The 22,940-nt window shown below is 39.5% G+C and overlaps 1 protein-coding gene across 1 annotated transcript; it reads left to right on the top strand.

Annotated features, from left to right (window-relative positions):
* The first annotated feature begins 427 nt into the window (after positions 1–427).
* LOC121900111 (leucine-rich repeat-containing protein 24-like) lies at positions 428–21,194 on the top strand. Its single transcript, XM_042416089.1, has 8 exons — positions 428–516; positions 4,298–4,482; positions 10,536–10,622; positions 12,113–12,304; positions 12,444–12,612; positions 13,889–14,151; positions 16,574–17,149; positions 18,932–21,194. Exons 2-8 carry the CDS (start codon positions 4,312–4,314, stop codon positions 19,334–19,336), a joined length of 1,863 nt encoding a protein of 620 aa, XP_042272023.1. The 5' UTR covers positions 428–516; positions 4,298–4,311; the 3' UTR covers positions 19,337–21,194.
* Positions 21,195–22,940: the final 1,746 nt, after the last annotated feature.

Raw genomic sequence — 22,940 nt, 5'->3', positions numbered from 1 at the left:
TATTAGAGGAGAATTTTGACGCTGAATTGCGACAAATTTCGTGGAAATATGTTTCACACAATTTAGATATCTGTGATAACGCTTTTATTGTGAATCATTGGGGGTGGAAGTCTCTCTTGCTGTTGCTAACTTATCACAGTTAACTTGACTGTGGTCCTCGGGAGCAGCAGCGTGGGGAATTAGATGAGAGGGAGAGAGGAGTGAACGAACAACTGGATGTTGGGATTTAACAATGACACCTGACCCGTTGCAGTCTGCTTTACACTCAGTGCTGCAGAATCTTCCGTGATCTGACGCGCTATCCTCTGTTTCCATCATTTCTTCCATTCGGAGGATGCGACGGGCCCGCGGTGTGGGCACCGTGGAAGCGTCCATCAGCTGCTGTTGCGCTTTCAGCTGCCTGGAGCTTCATCTTCAGCAATGAAAATAAATTTGAATAACTGGGATCATATAAATCAGACGGAATAAGAAGGCATCGTGCGAGGAAGACCGCACTCCTCCATCCCTCTTCGGCAGGTATGAAAACAACAATACAATAAAACGTCGTTTGAATGATTTCTCCTGATCTGTTTGTACAGATACACCTGAAAGGTTCTGCTGTACATTGTGTTCTGGTGTCTCTTTAAACTGAGCCAATGTAAGCAACAGCAGGCATACAGTGCTGGGGTCGGATATTGTTTACTGTATTGTGGGCTCAATCTGTCAAGGTGGCCTGCAGCGCCGCTGGATATCCAACCACCTCAGTTCATATGCGCAGCTCATATGACTACTAACTGCATCACACTGAGATCAAAAGTCACATTGCTTTAATGTAATGTATGTCCTTATCAGTCAAACATATTCCACCCTCAGGGCTGCACCTAAACTTAATAGGGTCCGAGCCAGAATTGTAGATTTAAACACATGAAAGAACTGTAAATTAGTTCCAAAATATTACAGTATAAAAACATAGGACAAATGCTGAAATCATGACAAAAATGAGTAATTATCCCAAACATCACACATTTACTATTTAAAAAGCAGTTTACTCCAAATTTGAATGATATTGAAACTATTGAAAAAATTCAGGACAAAGTGGTAAGAAAAAAAACATAATTCATTTTCTTTTGTTTATTGTGTTCACTTTTGCTCAGGTTGGTTTGTATTCTAGATATACATTTTTGTGGATTACAGACAGGCTACATCATCCTCATATTTCTGTTTAATGTAGTATCTTGTGTTTTTCATTTTTGACCTGTTGTCATTGTGTACATTCCAGCCTGTTTTTAAGGGATGTTCTAGTACTGACATTTTTGATGGCACTGTATTTCATATCCCATTTACTCAACAAGATTTATGCTATTTTTGTATACTGTATCTTGTTATGCTTTCCTTCTGTACTTACCATTAAACTCTTAACATACTGTATGTCAGTTATACCATTTATACCATTAACTGAGAGTAATCAAATGTCATAGCTTTGTTGATGCAGTTGGTTTCAATACTCACTTTAAACAAGTAGCTATAACAACAGTTCCCACAGAGAAATGTTTCTCAGGCAAACAGCGGCAGAACCCTTTAGTGAATGGTGGTGTGAGGGCTTCCTGCTCTGAGAGAAACAAAGAAAAGGCCTTGATGATGGATCCTTATGTGCAAGTCAGTGCCTCATGGCATGTATGGTTCCTATGGTGATAGTGATTCACAGGCTGAGATGACTAACTAAAAGAGCTTTTATCTGTAGTGGTGTTATCAGTGCTGTGGCTGTCACAGTGAGTGTATTCCTCTATAAAGACATAATCCCCTGTGGTTACCCTGTTACAACACACTTCACTTCTGGCTTGATGAGATTCTTTCTTTCATAGACAGGTATTTTCTACACTTTGATACTAAAATCACACGGCTTTACAGGGTGTGACATCTTGAGCTAATGCCAGACTTGTATTGTTATTTGGGGGGTTTCCAAAGCATTATTTCACATTAATTTTACAAAATCTCCATGAATATACATGACCCAACACACACACGCACACACACCTGCCAGTCTTCTTTTAGTGATAGCACCCTCAGGTTGTACTGTATGCAGCACAGTCAAACAGACCATTCTCATGTGACTGAAACACAGTGTCTCAGTGCAGTGTAAACAGTCTGAATTCAGGAGGCCATGCTGAACTGGACCTGCCATGTGGCTTTGAAACTGAAACAGGAGGAAACAGACCTGTGAACCCATGTGTCCTCTGAAATTCGTCTGAATATAACAGAAATCCTGTTGAGACTGAGGGAGAAAACTGGAAAATATATGACAGGTTGACATTTGTCAAACAGTGATTTCTCCTGCCAAAATTTAGATGTTTTAATATCACTTCTAATACATCTATATGAAAAGAAGTGTGTGATTCAAAGGTTCTCCTCCTTTAGTTTTTCCCCTAAAAGACAGTTTCTATACAATTTGCAAAAAAAAGAAGAAAGAATTAAAGGATTGTTATACCCAAATTTTACAAAAAATCCAGTCAGATAGTTTTGGTTTTATTTGTCTTAGTTAACAATATCTGTGACTGAGATTTCTGCCTCCGGTCGAATACAGTCGATGAATGAATAGAATGTAGTTTGTGGTAAAGTTTGCAGTGCCACAAAGACATCACATATATGCAAATTAGTAATGTCATCAATTAACTTCAACTGACTCTTTGAGCTTTAGCTACAGTACTTTCCATTCAAAATTAGTAGGAAACACTAGCCTTGGCCAAACAATCCATCTATATAGCCTGATTCTGGCTTGTGAGGCCAATATTGACATTTAAGATTTTATAAAAATCTGTTAATATATATTGGCTGATCTAAATTTTTTGACATAAACATTTTTGGTAAGGATCCCATAATTATGACCAAGATATATAATGAGTGGAACAGTGCTCTCTGCTGGACAAACTATGTAATGGAGACATTGTTTATTAATGACCTTAAATATATCTTTGACATTTCTCTACTGACATTTGTTACTGTTACTTATCAGCTGACATAAGATAATCAGTTGTCTATAGTATTAACCATGCTGATATATAAGTTGTGTATTTACTACTGTATTAGAATGTAAAATCTAAGCATCTTCTATTTCAACCATGAATACAGACACAAGCTAATGCAGATAGTGCCAATTAATATCAATAATATTATAATAAAATACGATAATGCAATCATATTATATTACTTATTAGGGTTTGTTTATTTTGCATTATGAGCTGGAGGAACATAAGTCACACAAAACTAGAAAATGTCAAGGATGGCACAATTAAGTCTAAGACTTATTTTCACTGAAGTAAGTAGGTAAAATTGTACCAGGGTTGGGGTGATTATGTAAGAACATATTACCCACAAACCAACTTAATATAGATACCAAAATTATTATTATTATTATCTATTAAAATTACAGTGATTACTATTTTTTAATATGCACAGGCAATTTATTCTAATTCCTCATCACCACAAAACTTAAAGACCATGTTGGTGTTAAACCTCAACAACAGTAGCTCTAGTGTGTTGGTGTGAGTTCAACTCTATAAGGTGGTCCCTACTGAGCAGCTTTTGTTATAAATATTATGCACCACAATGGTATGTAGTACAGCTCAAACATTCAGAGCTTACCTGAATTTTCAGTTTGCCAGCATGTGCCTGTGGGTTCTAATCTAAAACAATGCTAACTTGTTCTGGGAGATCTATAATAGCTTTAAAGATCACTTCCAAATATTCTGCTTGAATAATTATTTATCATAAAAAATGATCTCTTTAGAAATTCTTGAAATGACATCTCATCCTTCTCCTCATTGAAAAGCTCCAGAATATATGAATATCCAGATGTTTTTTATTTCAAAAGTAGGACTGCCGGATACAGTATGTCCAGTAGTTCATTCTCAGTGTGCATGGGAAGCTTCCAGTTTCCACATCACACTTGTGTAAGTTGCATATTGAACCATGACTGGCTCCAAACTAGTTGTGATGTCACAAATCATGCTGTGGTAGCTACATGTGTTAAACTCAGATTTAAGGTGAGCACAGAGAAACTTTGAAAACAAACTCTGTCAGCATTCTGCACAGAAAAGCTCAAAAATCCTACCAAATGAATAAAAGAGACAGCACATTATTGAGTGCAGGGGGACTTTAAGTGATTTTCCCAAACAATAAACTGAGTTAAATTAATGGTTACATGTAGTCTTTTCTTTGGATTGCCACTCTGCTTTTGTTGTCAAAAAGGTGAGCTCAGCTGTTAATGCAGAGTTTTGGTCATGACTGACCTGTGTATTCCCTGTTCTTTCCTCATCCGCAGTCCTGTCTGTTGGTATGATGGCTGTGTTGTTGCTGCCTCTTCTCTCTTTGCTCCTCCTGTCCCTCCAAACTCCTGGTCAAGCTTCTCCTTCCTGCCCTGTGAGCTGTCGTTGCTATAGCCTCACTGTGGAATGTGGCTCCACCGGTCTGCAAGACATCCCCAAACACGTCCCTGCATCTACACAGGTAGGCTCATTGCATTGAAAGAGGAGCATTATGGAACATTATCCATCTTGACTGATACCAGCATTAAAGAACCAAGGAAATTTCAGTGCCCAGCCAGAAGTCATGCATATAGAACTAGAAATGCATTTCCTGCAGAAAATGCGTGTGAATGCTGAAAGCTGAAATAAATTGCAAAGCACTTCTGTAGAATTTTATAGAATTTGGTTAACATGGCATATTACATTTAAGAGATATGGCAGATAATAAGTAGTATGGTGGTGTTTTATTAATGAGCACAAGGTTGGGATATCGGCACCATGATTCAGTATGTCATACAGATTCTCATGTAGAACTTGTGTACCAAGTTTCATGTTATTAAAGACAGCAGAACTGCAGAATTACCAAGTTATAATACTAGTTACTTTAGTTACTTTAGCGCCCCCTTTTGGTATAATTGTATGAAATTTTGCTTGTGCAATATGCCATTGTGTACAACATTCCCAAATTAGGTTGCAATCAAGGTCAGTATTGAAGAGTTATGCGGCATTAAGTGCATCAGGCCACACCCCCAAAACTTTGGGAACCAATTACAGACAAACAGTAAGGGATATTAAAAAATGAACTAATTTTATTCGGGGTCCTCTAAATATGGTATGTACCAATTTTGGTAAAATTTAGATGAAATGTATGTCAGCAAAACATGTGTTATACGAAAAATCCAAGATGGTGGAAAAGTTTTTTAGGCACATATGGGCGTGGGCTATATCAATCTACTTGATGTCATGCAAAGAATACACTGTGCAAATATTATTTGGATAGGCCTCACAGTTCAGGATGTATTGCCCAAAACCTAAAACGTGTAATAACTGACCACATGGTAGTGCTGTTGGACCCATCTTTGAATATGTTAAGCATTTTCACATGGGACACCTTTCCATGAAGTTTGAACACTTAAGCACTTTTAGTTTTTGAGATACTAGCTTTCAAACATTCCTCCCATAGACCTTCCATTATAAATTTTAATGTTGAAAAAATTATATAAAATCACTGGAAAATGCTAGAAAGATGAAAAGTAATAGCATAAATGTCCTTTTGATATCTTAATGGTTTCTGTCACTCAAAGTATGGAGGAAAGCTTGAAAGCTTGCAAAAAAGGTATGGAAGAATAAGAAGAACTAGAAAATGCAATTTCTGTAGAAATTGCGTGTGATTGCTGAAAGGTGAATTCTATTGAAAAATCTACCAAAAGTAAAATCAGCTACAGGTGGAATTGAACCTATACTCTCATGTGTATAAGTCAGACATGCTATGCACTGAGCTAACATGTCACACAACAAAACCAGGTCAGATTTTGGTATTTAGTCTTTTAATTGCATGAAATTTATCAGTTGCAGTCTCAATAAGCAGATTGAGAACACCTGCGGACGTCTACAGTTTTTCACCTTCAACTCTACTGAATTCTGCACTAAGCAGGGTTCAAACTCACAGTCTTTGGATCTAAAAGGAACTCTAATGTGACTTGATCTTAAACCACTGGACTACTCAGACATGCTTTTTAGGACAGGAAGAGATGTGTTTAACAAGCATATCAATTTACATTTTGTCTCAAAGTAGGGCTTGGAGCCCAGAGATTTGTACATCATTAGTGAAAGCAATGATGGTGACTAGCTTACCATGAAAATGAATGATATGTGTAAAAAGTGTTTGATGGAAGAGAGAATCTGTAAGTTAAAGGAACTTGAGTGAGAGGAGACACACATCCTGCAGACTATATTGCAGTCAATGAGAGCAAGACAGGGACTCCCAATGAATTAAGGTTTAGATCTCAATAACTTTAAGTCCCATGTGAAATGTATTTACATTTTGAGAGAGAGGAAGCATGTGGCAATATACTGAGGCAAGATATGTGCTTGAGGTGTTAAAATTGTGAGAGTGAGACCTGTTTTAAAAAAATTTCAGGTCCAAAAATATCTGTGCTCTCCACTGTGCCTGATCACATGACACACTAGTCAGACCTGACAACAGCTGTAAAACCCCTGACTTTGGACTTAAATTGCTGAAACACTACAAAAGATATCACTATACAATCTGATAACTTCAAAGTATTGTGAACTTTTTAAAGTTTGAATGGTGTCTGGAGGATAAGGGACATCCGAGCAGTTGAGTCTCAAGAGATGTTACAATAAAGTACAATACAAGCAAACATCTGCTGAATGAGCTGCACAGATTGACAGTTGAATTTATTGCACAAATTATGCAGCAGTTTAAATAAGCCAAAAAATGTACGGAAGACGGAATAATAAGAACAAAGAGTGAGAAGAACAAAGTGTGATCACTTTCAGCAATCACACAATAAAGAGTGAAAAGAACAACTAGAAATGCATATCCTGTGGAAAATGCATGTGAGTGCTGAAAACTGAAATAAATTGCAAAGCACTGCTGAAAATACTAAAGACTTGTTCAAGATCCCCATCTGTACAAATAGAATTTGATTGCCATGGCATGTTACATTGAAGAGATTTGGCAGTTAATAAGTAGTATGGTGGTGTTTTATTAATGACCATGAGGTGGGGCTATTGGTGTCATGATTCAGTATGTCATGCAGATTCTCATGGAAAACTTGCATACCAAGTTTCATGTCATTAAAGACAACAGAATTGCAGAAATATCATGCTATAAAGTTAATTTAGCACCCCCATTGGGTAGAATTTTATGAAATGTTACACACTTTTATAATGTCACCTTGTGTACAACATTCCCAAATTTGGTCACAATCCAATTCTGTATTGAGGAGTTATTGCCCATTAAGTGCATTAGGCCACGCCATCACCAATTACAGACAAACCATAAGTGATATCCAAAAACAAATTAATACATTTTGTTTGGGGTCCTCTCAATATGGTATGTACCAAGTTTGGTGAAGATTAGATGAAATATGCGCCAACAGAAGCAAAACATATGTTTATCAAAAAATCCTAAATGGCGGGGAAGATTTTCTCACACAAATGGGCGTGGCCTATAACAGTCTAATCAGCATGATCATCCTGTCCAAACATTTTTTTCATAGGACTAACTGTTCATGAGTTATTAGCCAAAACGTAAAACATGTAATAACTTACCACATGGTGGCGCTATTCATACCATATTTTAATATGTTTCATTGCATTTCCACATGGGACACCTGTACGTCAAATATGAACAGTTTAGCCCTTTTATTTTTTGAGATATTAGCTTTCAAACATTCCTCCCAGAGATTTTCCATTATAAATTTTAATAATTTAAAAAACAATATAAAATCACTGGAATATGCTAGAAAGATGAAAAGTAATAGCATAAATATCCTTAAAGAGCTCAACATTTTGATATTTCAATGGTGTCTGTTGCTCAAAGTATGGCAAAAATCTTGCAAAAAACTTACAGAAGAGTAAGAATAAGAACTAGAGAATTCTTGAATTTCTAAAGAAATTGCGTGTGAGAGCTGCGAACTGCCAGACGCAGCCACTGCCACTGCCGGCTGCTGCCACTGCTGTTATTGTTACTGTCGTTGCAAATTTCTGCTTCAGCAGCAATTATTCAAAATTTTGTAGCGCTACCTACAGGTGAAATTGTATCAAATACCACACACTTGTTCAGCATCCCCATCTGTACAATTTTGCTGAATTTGATCACCATGGAATGTTGAATTTAAGAGATATGGAACTTAATGAGTAGTATGGTGGTGTTTCACTAATGGCCACAAGGTAAGGCTATTGGCACCATGTTTCACTATGTCATGCACATTGACATGGAGAACTTGTGTACCAAGTTCAATTTCACTGAAGACAACAGAACTGTAGAAATATCATGTCATAATAGTACAGTAGCGCTCCCTGTGGGTAGAATTGTATCAAATTTTATGTAATGATGCACTGTCATTGTATGTACAAGATTCTCAAATTTGGTGTTGATCCAAATCAGCATTGAAGAGTTATGGCTTGTTAAATGCATCTGGCCACGCCTTGAAAAATTTGGTAACCAAACATATGAGCTCTGTTTAAGATAATCTAACTATGGTATGTACCAAGTTTAGTGAAGATTGGATGAAAAATGTGCCAAAAGAAGCAAAAAATGGGTTTATGAAAAAATTCAAAAGGGCGGAAAAATTTTCCAGGCGCAAATGGGCGTGGCCTGTATCTGTCTACTTGGTACCATCCAAGGAATACACTGTGCAAAAATTGTTTGGATAGGCCTCATGGTTCATGAGTCATAAGCCAAAACGTAAAACACATAATAACTGACCACATGGTGGCTCTGTTGGTCCCATTTTAAAATATGTTAAGCATTTCCACATGGGCCACCTGTCAATCAAGTTTGAACACTTTAGCACGTTTAAATTTTGAGATATGAGCTTTCAAACATTGCTCCCATTGACTTTCCATTATAAATTTTAATACTTTAAAAAATTATATAAAATCACCGGAACACATTAGAGATGAGAAGAGAAATAACACACATCTCCTTATGGGGATGTACAATTTGACATTGAAATGAAGTTGATACGACAAATCGTGTTAAATTTATATGGAAATTTATATGGTATGGATATATGGAACTTAATGAGTAGTATGGTGGTGTTTCACTAATGGCCACAAGGTGAGGCTATTGGCACCATGTTTCACTATGTCGTGCACATTGACATGGAGAACTTGTGTACCAAATTTAATTTCACTGAAGACAACAGAACTGTAGAAATATCATATTATAATATTACAGTAGCGCTCCCTGTGGGTAGAATTGTATCAAATTTGACATAATGATGCACTATCATTGTATGTACAAGATTCTCAAATTTGGTGTTAATCCGAATCAGCATTGAAGAGTTATGGCTTGTTAAATGCATCACGCCACGCCTTGAAAAGTTTGGTAACCAATTATAGACAAACAGCAAGTGATACCAAAAAATGAATATATGAGCTCTGTTTGGGATCATCTAAATATAGTATGTACCAAGTTTGGTGAAGATTGGATGAAAAAATGTGCAGAAGAAGCAAAAAATGTGTTTTTGAAAAAAAATCAAAATGGCGGAAAAATTTTAGAGGCACAGATGGTCATGGCCTATATCAGTCTACTTGGTACCATCCAAGGAATACACTGTGCAAAAATTGTTTGAATAGACCTCACAGTTCATGAGTTATAAGCCCAAATGTAAAACACGTAATAACTGACCACATGGTGGCCTTATAGGTGGCATTTTACATTATGTGAAGCAGTTCTACATGGGTCACCTGTCAATCAAGTTTGAACACTTTAGCACTTTTAGTTATTGAGATATAAGCTTTCAAACATTGCTCCCATTGATTTTACATTATAAATTTTAATGCTTTATAAAATTATATAAAATCATTGGAATACGTTGGAGATGAGAAAAGTGATAGCACACATCTCCTTATGGGGATGTACAATTTGACAATGAAACAAAGTTGATACGACAAATTGTGTAGGACTAGTTAGACGACAAAAAATGGCGAAATAATAAATAAATAAAGGGCGAAGATAACATTGTGCTTCGCAGCTCACACGCAATAATAATAATAATAAATAAAGATTTGGATAACAATAGTTTGAATGTTTTCAGCACTCACACTTATGATAAATAAAGATTTGGATAACAATAGTGTGAATGCTGAAAACATTCACTCTCATAAAGAGCGAAGATAACATAGTGTGTGACACACAATTATGACATACAGTTCACCATATGTCATAATTATTTGACATATTCAGCAATAGTAACCAGAACTCTCTCTCTCTCAACCCAACTGGTCAAAGCAGATGGGAGCCCACCAAGAGCCGGGTTCTGCTTGAGGTTTCTACCCATTAAAAGAGAGTTTTTCCTTATCGCTGTCGCCAAGTGCTTGCTCATGGGGGAATTGTTGGGTCTCTGTAAATTGAAGAGTACGGTCCTGACCTGCTCTATGTGAAAAGTGCCCTGAGATGACTTTTGTTGTGATTTGGCACTATATAAATAAAAATTGATTGATTGATTGATTGATTGATTGAACTCTTGCTTTGTTGCTCTTCATCTCATCTTCCAGACTATCTTCCTTCAGGACAATGTGATTGGTCAGATCCGTCGACAGGACCTCACTCTGCTGAGGCACCTACACTACCTCTACTTGCAGGTAACAAACACACACACACACGCAAATTTGTGCAGCTATCCTTGTTAGGACATTGCATTGACTCCATTCATTTTGTACAGCCTAACCCTAACCCCTAACCCTAACCAATCCATGCCTAACCCTAACCTTAACCTAACTTCAGTTCACACCTTACCCCTAACCTTAACCAGGACCTCAGAAATGATGTTTTGCTGCATTAGGACCAGGCTTTGGTCCCCAATAAGGTCAATGTTTACACCAGAAACGGTCCCAATAAGGATTGAAAAACACGAACACACACACAAACACAGGGTTGGGTATGAGGAACTGGTTCTGAATTGGAAACAGGCATTTGTTTATTTATTATTGATTCCTCAGTGCAAAGTTTGTATCTGCAGAGCTTTTGTCTACATGACCAGTTACACCATGGAAGTATGTGGGAAATGTAAGTGTTTCACAATAAAAGAAATAAGACAACAGACATAAAAGACAGATTTAAGATGAATAAAAACACCATCAAATAAAAATATATGTAAAAGGAAGTTTTACGTCTGCTAATATCTGTTAGCAGATGTTTTTTGCTCTCAAAATATTTTGGCGTCTTTTCTTACTCAAATAACATCACAAGAATTGGAGACACAGGATTTTCTTAAGAGAATAAAAGTTGTAATATTACAAAAACATGTTATGACCCAAAAATCCTATCATTTTAAGTAATTGCCATTTCAAAAAATACCACATGAATAGTCTAAAAAAAAGAATCCCCATGGAATTTAAAGAATGGAATAATATAAAGAATATAAGGAAAAATAAGTTAGTTAAAGTTAGAACAAGGCAAAATAAAAAAAATAAATATTGACAATTGAATACATAATTACAAACACTGCAGTATTACATTATTACACTCTGCAAGGTCTGTGCACCTATGATCCCAATTCAAGAAGGCTTCCCTAATTTTATATCTTGTTGACGGTTTGTCCTCGAGCCTGTAGGTCATAGTCCCATTACTCTTAGTAACCACTGTACACCAAACACAAGAACATCAAGCAGTTTAGACATGTTTTTACAAATATCTGTGTTTTGATGTTTGTCTCTGTGCACTTTGGCAGAGTTTTTACTGTATTAAGCAATCCTCAGTCAGTGGGAGGATGGGTGGGAGAACAGACAAACAAACCTAATCTAAACCATATACTTACAACACAGGAAAACAAGCAACATATGTTTCACCACGAACACCATCAGATATATAGATGTAGTGATGAGAGACAGGCTACCAATCATTTCCACAATGGTCTCATTTTTGGTTTGACCCTAATATGAATGTAATGTACTTCCTTTAAGTAGAAATGGATGAATGGATGTTTAAAATAAGCTCGCTGGTATCTGCAGTATGTGTGTGATATTTAGATGGACAAATAGTGTAAAAGCAGCATCAGCAGTAGAAGCCGCAGTTTCAGAGCAATAACCAGTTGCAAAGACTTCGGTTTGGTCACCTTCTGATGTCCCTCCAGAACAACACCATCTCAGCAGTGGAGCCTGGATCTTTCCAGAACCAGGGTCAGTTGTTGGAGCTGGCTCTGAATGGAAACCGGATACACCTAGTGACCGCCGACATGTTCCAGGGACTGGAACATCTCCGCATTCTTTACCTGGCAGGAAATGACATCATGCGCCTGCTGGACTACACCTTCCGTGGCTTACAGGTAAGTCATATTAGATCACATTTATGATGTCCATTACATGTCACTTGCAAGATGCATTCTCAGTTCTCTGTTCAGCACAGCAGCACCCCTCTGACTTCTGCTATATGGATAATGTAACCTTCCATCTGTGTCTCTGCAGCGTCTGCAAGAGCTACATTTGCAGCATAACAGTATAGAGATGTTAGCAGACCAAGCACTAGTTGGTTTGACTTCTTTAGCCCTGCTGGACCTGAGCAGGAATAATCTTCACACCATTGGCCCTGTATCACTGCGACCTCTGGTCAGCCTGCAGGTCCTGCGCATCACAGGTGAGAGTGGATTACTCAAACAAATGTCAGTGTAAAGATAAGATACAATCCTGAGGAAAAGTTGCTTAGAGACAACTGACACCCATGTTGGTCTTTTTTTCTTTTCTTAAAACTGCAAAATGGTGTATTTATCTTCAATTTATACGATTGTTATAAGACAGCACACACACAAACTCCGTGTGTCCAACACTGGTTATCCTGGAACCAAATCAAGTTTCTTTTGAGCATGGAAATTCATGTGGGTACAGTATATGTAACAAACTAATCTAAGCTTAAAGATACATTAACTAGCTTTTCCTGGAAATCATGTTTATCTTTGACCAACAAAGATGCTTGTTCTTAGGTTTGCTTTATCTCGCTTTCAATACTTGAAGTCTGCACCCCTCCTCTTCATTCTCCTCATTACAGCTGGAGGACATACAACTATAGCTGAAGTTTAATTAAGAAACAATCCTGTTTCCTAAAAAATACTTTGAAGTGGCATTAGCAAATATGTTTTGTAACAAACTTAACTTTCTAGCTGCATTATGGTTTCATCAACATAGTAAATATTCCATTATAGCATATCTGCATGATTAACATTATTGTTCTATTAGGAAACTATAATAACTTGGTTAAGGTGGTTTTGGTTAAATATTGAAAAAGTCAACTGACCGAAGCACAAGATGGGACGCTGTGACTTTTCAATTCCATCATCAAAACCACCATCTTTTCTGTAACTCTTATCTAATGGCACATGAGTGACATGTGCAGGAGGTGAACCCTGGTGTCTGGTGTCAGTCCTTAGCTTTGAAATTCAAACCATCTGACCCCCTAGCTATGACTTTTGTGCAATATGAGAACATCACACTTCATGGATAGAAGAAACATTGTAAGTGAAAAATCTTGTAAGTGATTTTTCCTTCAAAACAAAGCTTGTTTTTCCAAATTGGCATATTGGAAACATTTTGTAGGTGATAGGGTTTTGCTCTTACTCCTCACACACCCATTCTTCCTGCAGTTGTTCCCCATCCAGTCAGTGCATTTCTCTCTCTTTCTATGGTTACTCCCAAACCTTCAGTCAGTGCAGTTTCCTTGTTTTCCAAAACCATTCATAACCCTCCTGTGAAAAACACACACACGTTATTAACTCATCACAAAACATTGTCTTACACTACAGTGTCTTCTTCCTACCACCAGCACCAGCATCGAGGACCTTGGTTGGTTCAGCATGAAGGGGTTAAAAAGCCATCTTTCATTTTCCAACCTAACGTCCTGTCCTCTGCTCTCCTGTCAGACAACCCATGGCGCTGTGACTGTGCTCTTCACTGGCTAAGGAGCTGGATCGATGAGGAGGGCCAGCGGCTGCTCAGTTCAGCAGAACGTCGGCTGGTCTGTACTGAGCCACCGCGTCTTTCCCACCTTAGCCTGGTGGAGGTTCCGCTCAACAGCCTGGTGTGTATCCCTCCACTTGTGCAGCTAGAGCCTAGGAGACTAGCTGTGCGCCTGGGAGAGAGCCTCAGGGTGTCGTGCCATGCGTCTGGTTACCCACGGCCACAGGTAGGCCTTTTTTAAGTGTTATGTGCTACATACAACAACAACACAGAAAGAGATACATAAAGTGAATAAGTATGACTTCATTGTAGTTTTCAGAGCCCTGGTTTGCTTCAGCATCCAAAATGTGTGGGTGTAAATAATCTTTAATTCTGATGTTAATAAAAGGTCAAAGTCTGCCTGATTAATTTATTAAAGAAAAAATATCTAGAAAACTTGTAAATATATATGGGACATTTTATGGTAATTGGTGACAAAGGAAAGGAAACAATGGAAAGCCAACATAAGTGTGTTAGTAAGGTTTTGTTCCGCCACAAGCCTCCCGAACAGCTTCAATTCTTCTTGTCATAGATTCTCCAAGTGTGTGGAACACTACTGGAGACATTAACAGCATTGTTCCAAATAGGAAATATGTATTTTCAAAAGTAGATATCTAGATATGTTAAAAAAAATACATACATATCTTAAGAGGTTAAAGTTTTTTGATGCAAGGGGATGTTAATTTGTCATGTGATATTTATGCATAGACATTTTGTCAGACAGAAATGAAAAGCAGCAAAAACATTTTAACCACAAAGAAGCACCCAAACAAAACACAAACACTGCCCTCAAGAACAAATTTGCCTCTCTTCCCCTACATTTACCTTTTCCCTTGAAATTTGTAAATGGACTGTACTTGAATAGCGCCTTTCTAGTCTTCTGACCACTCAAAGCACTTTTACACTACAAATCACATTCACCCATTCACACGCTGAATGGTACAGGGGCTACCATGCAAGGTCCCAACCTGCCCATCAGAGGAAATCTAATCATTCATACACCGATGGCACAGCCATCAGGAGCAATTCGGGTTAAGTATCTTGCCCAAGGACACATCGACATGCGGGCTAGAGGAGCCGGGAATCGAACTGCCGATCTTCTCATTAGTGGACGACCCACTCCACCTCCTGAGCCACAGCTGTCCCTGTATGAACACATGTTGCATCTAAATGTTGTTCTGCATTGCACTGAAAGGCACTTTTCACCACATTATCTGTGGGGATGAATTGGAGAATGACAAATAGAGATTGTAGAGTGCAACAGTGCAGGAAAGTGATTACATAGTGCTTTGAGTGAGGAGCACAAACTGTTGCTGCTCGACACACTTTGCTCTGGATGTTATCCAGACTGAGCGCACTGAGCTGTCTTTCAGTCTCTTGTTATGATTAGTAAGCCACATGGATTTTGATAGCAATAGATAAAATGTAGCTGTTAAAGGTAGCCTTCACATTTGCGAGCCAGGCCTACTGAGGTTTAAGAATGAGCAAGTAATGCTGACTTCTACAGTTTTTCCTCCACAGGCACCCAACCTTACCCCCACTGACTCTTTAGGTTGATTCAAATATTCAAAAGGTGAAATAGTCTAATATAACAAAAACCCACAAGGATGCTCTAATAATGTTTTTCTTTTCAAATGTAGCAAAACACTGCAGAATCAAAACAAGTGTAAGCCGTAATTATGTCAAAGAGTGGGCACAACAGACATGCTGCATTTCCCTGATGACCCTAAGCAATTATTATCATTACTCTTTTTTTCTGTATTGCAACACTCCCACACACAGCTCTCTCACTGTGTGACCACCACATTAGTGGCTCAGGTTTACAATCTCAAATGTACCCTTCTTTTGTGAGTAATGGAAAACTGTTGCATGTGTTAGAGTGTGGACAACAGGCCTGCATCATACCAACATACCTTAGTGTGTTTTTGTCTTGAAATGAATTAACTATTGATAAAGAACCACAAGAAAAAAGAAAAAGAGGGAAAAAAGAAAATTATGTATTTGTTTTCATATCAGTCTTGGATGGATTGTGAGACAATGGATAAAGACACATTAAAAGGTAACAACTAGGTAGCAGCTGCAAAAGAAAAAATATAATCCAAATGAATATTGGGTAGGATTCTAAATACTGAAAATGAAGGAAAGAAAATAAAGGACTTGGATTGGTATCAGGAGCAGAAAATGGGGACATCCTAACCTTTAGCTGAGCATTTTGACCTTCCAACAATAAATGTTCATCACACGCTCTGGGTTAAGAGCCCCCTGACGCTTTGGCCCTTGTGCCCCCAGGCCTATGCCCAGTTGGCCAATTCAGTAATCAATCCATGGTATCATTTTATTTATATATACAGTGGTTCAGTTTCCTTTTTGACGAACTGACTTTAATTGTTAGTTAACTTATAGCTTTGAAAAAACCTTTTAGTTTTTTTATTGTAATGAATAACATGGAAGTATATTTCCTGTCTGACTGCTCAACCATGGTGGACTTTTTAATTTAGGTTGCTAGCAGATGTTACATGAGTCTGATTTTATTATGGCAAGTTATGTGATGATAAACTTCTTTAACCTTAGTAAGACCACTGATCATGAAACACTGAATACATTTGCAGGTGACCTGGAGGAAGGCGTCCCAGGGTAAGTTGATGCTGTCTCCCAGAGGCCTGGTTCAGGAGATGGGTGCCGGAGGAGGTGCAGTGGGCAGAGCAGAGGAGCCTTCAGAGGAAGGCAGAGTCAGTCTGCAGAAGACTGACAACGAGCGCTTTGACCCTGACACCGGCAGCGGCATGCTGTTTCTCAGTAATGTGACTGTAGCTCATGCTGGTTTCTATGAATGTGAAGCCTGGAACGCAGGAGGCATGGCCAGGGTCACTTTTCAGCTTGCCATCAACTCATCCACTTCCTCATCCTCCTCTTCTTCCTCCATCTGGGCCTCATGGTCACAGGTGTCCTCACCATACTCACCTGCCTGGCCCCGGCTGAGGAGTCATGGTCCCGCTTTGGGCTCAGATGTGAGCCGGGAGCCCCTGTACGCTCTGGGCAGCATGGCCTTCAGTGCTCTGGGAGCTGCCACTCAGACCGCCATCGCTGTGGGCATCTCCCTGCTGGCTCTGACCGCTCTTCTGCTGGTTGCCATGATCTACAGCCGACATCACCAGCGAGACAAGGAGGCTGACGGAGCTGAGAAGGTGTGTGTTTATTTGTCTTTACAACATTACATGGCAGATTTTTAAAATTAGCAAGAAAAAATGTCTCAAAATGTCCAACCTGAAAAGGGAGAGGAACTAGTATGTTTGGAACAACAGTCACAGTTTGTATTACCTCTTTCCTTTGGAACTTATGTAATAACTATGATCTGACAATTAACTACTGATAAGAGTTCCTAAAATGGAAAAAGAAACCTTTCAAAGAACAATCAGTAATATGGACCTTTTTGTAACATCTAATGGCAGCCAGTACAAACTACAAGAATATCATCCTGTGTAGGGCAGAACTCAGATGTCCACCCTATGGGCTTGTGGACTAGTAAGTAAGTAAGTTGACCTTTATTTATATAGCACTTTTCAAAACCAGGGAAATTAAATGCTTTAGTTACACAAACCAAAAAACAACAGTAAAAAAGAAGACAATAACAAGCATTTGAAAACATATTAAAATCAAAGACGTAAGAATTTTTAAAATGATAAGAACAAATCAGGACAAGTGTCAGTAAAATACCTTTGAGAATAAACAGGTCTTATGATTTAAAACTCTCAGCAGAGTTGCTGACCTGACCCCCAGAGGGACATTGTTACTTAAAGGTAGTTAGAAGCATATTGAATTCAATCCTAAATTTGTTGGAAGCCAGTAGTGGGGTGATATGGGAACTCTGTGGAGTCTTAGTCAGTAATCGAACATCAGAATTTTGAATTAACTGTAAAAGTTGTGATTTTACTGAAGAACATCCAAATTAGAAAGTTTCCCAATACATAAAGCTGGACATTATCAGCATATACATGATAAGAGCCAAAATAGTGAGCCCTAAAGGGAGCATGTGAAGAGAAAACAAGACAGGTCCCAGGATTGACCGTTGAGGAATGCCACAGGTCAGAGAAGCAAAATCAGATACTAACCATGGATACAAAGAAGTTGCAATTAGATGAATAGGAGAAAAAACATTAAGTTCAACTACAAGTACAAGTACAAGTACTTTATCAGAGAAGTTTATTTTTAGTCAGAAAGTCATGTAGAGGATCGCTGCTTTAGTTACACAAACTAAACCTTGAGTCACAACAGTAACCTATGAGGTTCATGCCCACACAAACCTTTGTTGTTGTCCTGTTTCAATCTTGCATGTTTCAAGGAAAAAAATATAAAAATTGTGAATTGACCCCAAGCTTGAAAAAAATCAAGATTTAATTTTATGGCTTTTCAGCCCTAGTGAGACAGGACTTATAACCAACACTACAATTTTTACCCTATATTCTATCTTGAAGTAATATTCTGAGCCGAATCAGCTTTAATGGCCACAGATATGTTTAAGCAAACAGCCTGTGCCAAAATCAAATGTACAGGACAAGCTAAACAAGGATAAGTAAACATAAATATGCAAGCAAGTAGTCATGAAAATAGATATAGAACAATAGATGTAGAACAACATTACAATACATAGTACAGTGTCTATATATAGGTCAATTTTTTTTCTGTAATCTGTGTGTGCAGGGTTACAAGAATACTAGAATAAATGTGGAAGGAATGATGAAATAAGTTACTTTGTGTATATATTACATAAACTCATTACCTAGAAATTTCTTCATGCATTAGCACTTCCGTACCTGGCATGATAATATTTTTCAAACATCTTCCCACCACGGATTAGACTGAAAATATGTGCCTTTCAGTGTAACTGAAAAATATTAAAACCCCTAGTTTTTCCTTGATATTGTATATTACTGTACCTGAAAGTGATGAAGGTGAATTTTAACCTGCAGGAGGAGAGCATCTTGTACGTTAATGACTACTCTGATGGCCCAACCACATTCGCCCAGCTAGAGGAGTACCGTGATGAGCGTGGCCACGAGATGTATGTCCTTAACAGGGCCAAGCCTGTGCTGCCTCCTGCCCCACCCACAGCTGTCTCCACCACCAACCTGGGTTGCCCTGCTCCATCTGACACCTCCACCCACACCCTGTCCTCTGGGCCGGGCCAGACCATGAGTCCTACTCTGGTTCCCAACAAACAGCAGCAACAGGAGGGCGACATACGGACCATGAGGAGAATGGCTGGGGAGGGAGGGGAAGCTGAGCCTGTGATCACGTCAGAGGCTGAAGGGATGTTTCTTAACCACACAGGCCTGTTCATGGACTCTCAGATCGCCTATGAGATCCACTGCTGAATGGAGGAGACAATCCACTGCAACAGTTTGAGCCGGTGGTTTACAGCAAAGGCTGTTACATCTTACCTGAAGAAAGGCAGGGTGCTACTGCTGGAATGTACTAGTAACTGACAATTGCACTCATCTCTGTGGAATGGCTGCACTATCTACAAGACTCATTCACAGTGATGGAAGGTTTACATACCTGGCAGAGCTCACAATCTGGCTTAAATCAATAGCACTGAGGCTTTTAAACTGACATACTGTGATGTATCTTGCACATCAAAATATCAGTGATGACAGAAAAAAACCCCACCAAATATTAGTCAGCGGTAACTGTCCTGTACATGAAAAACCAGTCAGTATTTATCAAACCTATTTTCATACCAGAAACTTTTCACTGTCATTACTGTACTAGACTTAAGGGAAGTGGAGTTTTTTTTACCTCTAGAAGTGTTATGGAGATTTTTTTCTTCCTTTGGTGTTATTTATTTATTTATTACATGAGTAGGTGCCCATTTTGTTTGTCCTGTGCATGCACATCCTCGTGGGTGTGCAATTCACAGTCCTGCCAATGGTTTCTCACTGTTCCACTGACCAACAGGTGGCAGTAGATATGCAGCAATGTGCCAACAAAGACAAGGAAGAAGAGGACTGCTTGCTAATTAATATGGACGTAAATAGTGCAGGTTTCAAACTTTTAAGAAAAATCAGATTTGGAAATGTTTCATGAGAAAGGAAGTGCATTCAGCATGTTTGCTAGATCTCAAGGATGCACACAATGAATTTGGGTGAGTATCACACAGGACACCCATGAACATCTGTCCTATCAAGAACTCAGACACACTTCATCGGTTATTTGCAGGGTGAGTCTACAGAAAAGGGAAATCACGGAATCTTCCATTTTATGAGCATGTAGGAACCCTTGTGTGTTTTATAAGTGTTGTTAATGTCTATACATGTCTTAATTTAATCTCAGTCTCTGGCTGTTGAGCATCTAAAGGCGTATGAGGTGGGACAACAGCAGCTAAATTTTGTAACTATTTATTTAAAAGTGTGGGAACATGTTAACCATCACAAAGAAAGGATCTTAATGGAAAATTCTGGTTATTTTCTATCTGAGTCTGAGTTCTGATTAACGTCATGTTCAGTTTGCCACTAATGAGCAGCCTCTAGATACTAACAGTGAAACTCCGGGGACTGTTCGAGTTAGTGTGTATCATTTTAAGTTACCTACTTCGCCGAGTCTAACATTGGTGATCCTGGATAACTGGTTTCATAAAGCTGTTATCAACTGTCCCTGTTACACCTATGTGTTACACCTGGGTTTTATTCAACTAATTTAGTAGAGATTGGGTTGTGGTTTGAATTAATTTATTTCCAATCAGATGGCAGTTATATGTTTTTTTCAACGTCACATATCATTGAGCCTATAAATATTTAACATTTTGTGATGACCCCTCCGCTCCACTAGGTGTTCCTGTGTTTTTGGGTTCGTTTGCTGGTTTCCTCTTGTTTTGCAGGATCCCGGGCAGGGTGGAGGTTCGTCATTGGCTTCATGAGCCATACCTGGGCCCGATGTGGTCTCGTGTATAAAGCTTGGCCTTCCACGGAGCCTCCCTCTCTCCCTTCCTCTTCCAGCACGGCTCGGCTCGGCTCGGCTCGGCTCAGCTGTTTTGTCTTTTTGTTGCTGATGCACATGCACATACACAAACACCACTGATTACTGACTTACACGTTTTTTCCGTTTTAATGTATTATTTTGTAAATAAATACAACCTGTCCTAACTGGCAAACTCGTCTGGTCTGCCATATTTGTCGCAGCTTATGAGCCGGGCTGTGACATATGGGGGTTCGTTTCATCTTTGTTGACCCGGGGTTGGCGTGACGTCGGAGATCAGCTGTAGCGTAGTAAGTTGTGCGCCTTGTTTTATGAATGAGTTGTGCAATCTGTGTTGGGAGCCACTGACAAACGTGGTAAATTATTTGTCGTTTTGGAATAATGTAAATTGCTGTAGCGAGTTGCTGATCTGGATGAAGTTTTTGCTTTTGTTGCTAGGCTGGTTATGCTGGTGAGTTTTTTGCGTGTGGTTCAGAGTTCTGTCGGTTCTGTGCGCGGCCGTAGTAAATTGCCATTGTTCTGTCCCTTGTTAGGCTTAAGAGCGGGTTCCCTTTGGAATTCGTTTGGGGGTTGTTACCCCTGGGCCACACTGGATGCGTGAGCAGCGCGTGTGCGTCGCGGAACGTCTTGCTTTTCATTTCGGCACCCATGTTAACAGGTTAGAGCGGCCACACTGCCCGACGCACACGCACATGCGCTGCCCACGCATCCAGGCGTTACGCCTGGGACACACTGGATGCGTGAACCTCAGCAGTGCGTGTGCGTCGCTGAACTGCTGCGTCTCACACGCTTGCAGCGTCCACACAGGAAGCGTGCCTGCTGCGGCGCTTCTGCCACTGGCAGTCCTGTCTTTCTTTCTCGATTTCCCTGTCAATTTCCTGCTGAGAACCGCGTGTGTCACGCAGAGAAAATAGGCGAGACCTTGGATCTGTAGATGAAGCGATACAGCAGCCTCGTGTGAGACGCGTGTCTCATGCAGGCTTTGTGGCTTTTCTAACCTATTAAAATGGGCACCGAAATGAAAAGCAAGAGGTTCCGCGACGCATACACGCTGCTCATGCATCCAGTGTGGCCCAGGGGTAAGTGTGGTGGGAACGTGGCAGGAGCAGTTGTCTCGGGGGCACATCCGCAGCTGCAGGTGCGTCACCATTTTTATGGTTGCTTTACCGGGCTGTCGGGCTAAAGTGTGTAAATACCCCCCACACGTAGCACCTAAAGACTAGGGGGGGCTTAGTTAGACTCTGGTTAGGCAGTTAGGTGGACGGGCTGCTGTGATGTTGGGGCTGTGTGAGCTCAGTGGGCTGCAGGTAGGAGTTGTAGCCTGGTTTTGTCGCATCAGCAGTTGTGTGTTTTGGGCAGGTAAACTGTGCTGTGTCTAAGTCATGGCTAGTTTGGAGGATTTCTTGAGAGCGCCGTCGGAAGAGTTATTGGAGCGCTGCTCACGTGAACAGTTGTTGAAAATCGCCAAGCATTTTAAGCTGGAAGTCAGGGATAAGAGGCTGAAGGAGAACATTAAAGCTTTTGTTAAAAGCTAACCTGACCGAACTGGGTGTGTCAGACCGAAATTACAGGGTGCTGGTCCTGGGTTGGAAATTTTGATGCACCTGGCACTAGTGAGAGTGGGTTAACTTTTTAGCAGAGGCAGGAGTTGCCTTTGTTACAAACGGAAAGGGAAATATATATTCCAAATGTTTCCCTTCACTTAACTACCTGTCACTTAATTGTGCAACAAAGGCATTTTGTCCCTGTCAGGATCCTGTAGGAATAATGACTTTTGTCACTAATCTCATTGGTCAGCAGGCAGGCTGCAGGTTTTGATCTGATTCTCTGATTGTAAAGGTCCAGTGTGTAGAATTTAGTAGCATCTAGCGGTGAGGTTGCAGATTGCAACCAAATGAATACAGCCCCCCCTCCCAAACCTGTAGGAGAACCTACGGTGGCCACGAAATTCATAAAAATTGTGAAAAACCCTTTGTAGAGCCAGTTTTTTGGTTTGTCCGTTTT

Source organism: Thunnus maccoyii, chromosome 7 (assembly GCF_910596095.1).
Source record: "Thunnus maccoyii chromosome 7, fThuMac1.1, whole genome shotgun sequence".
Classification (NCBI taxonomy): Eukaryota; Metazoa; Chordata; class Actinopteri; order Scombriformes; family Scombridae; genus Thunnus; species Thunnus maccoyii.
The sequence above is the reverse complement of the archived record's forward strand: the minus strand, read 5'-3'. Positions and strand labels throughout refer to the sequence as shown.

What these genes read in the sequence shown, in the direction of transcription:
- LOC121900111 (XM_042416089.1), top strand. Translation starts at nt 4,312, where the DNA reads ATGATGGCTGTGTTGTTGCTGCCTCTTCTCTCTTTGCTCCTCCTGTCC. An exon ending in TACACTACCTCTACTTGCAG is followed by an intron (nt 10,623 to 12,112) that starts GTAACAAACACA and finishes ATGTCCCTCCAG; the next exon opens with AACAACACCATCTCAGCAGT. An exon ending in GCAGGTCCTGCGCATCACAG is followed by an intron (nt 12,613 to 13,888) that starts GTGAGAGTGGAT and finishes CTCTCCTGTCAG; the next exon opens with ACAACCCATGGCGCTGTGAC.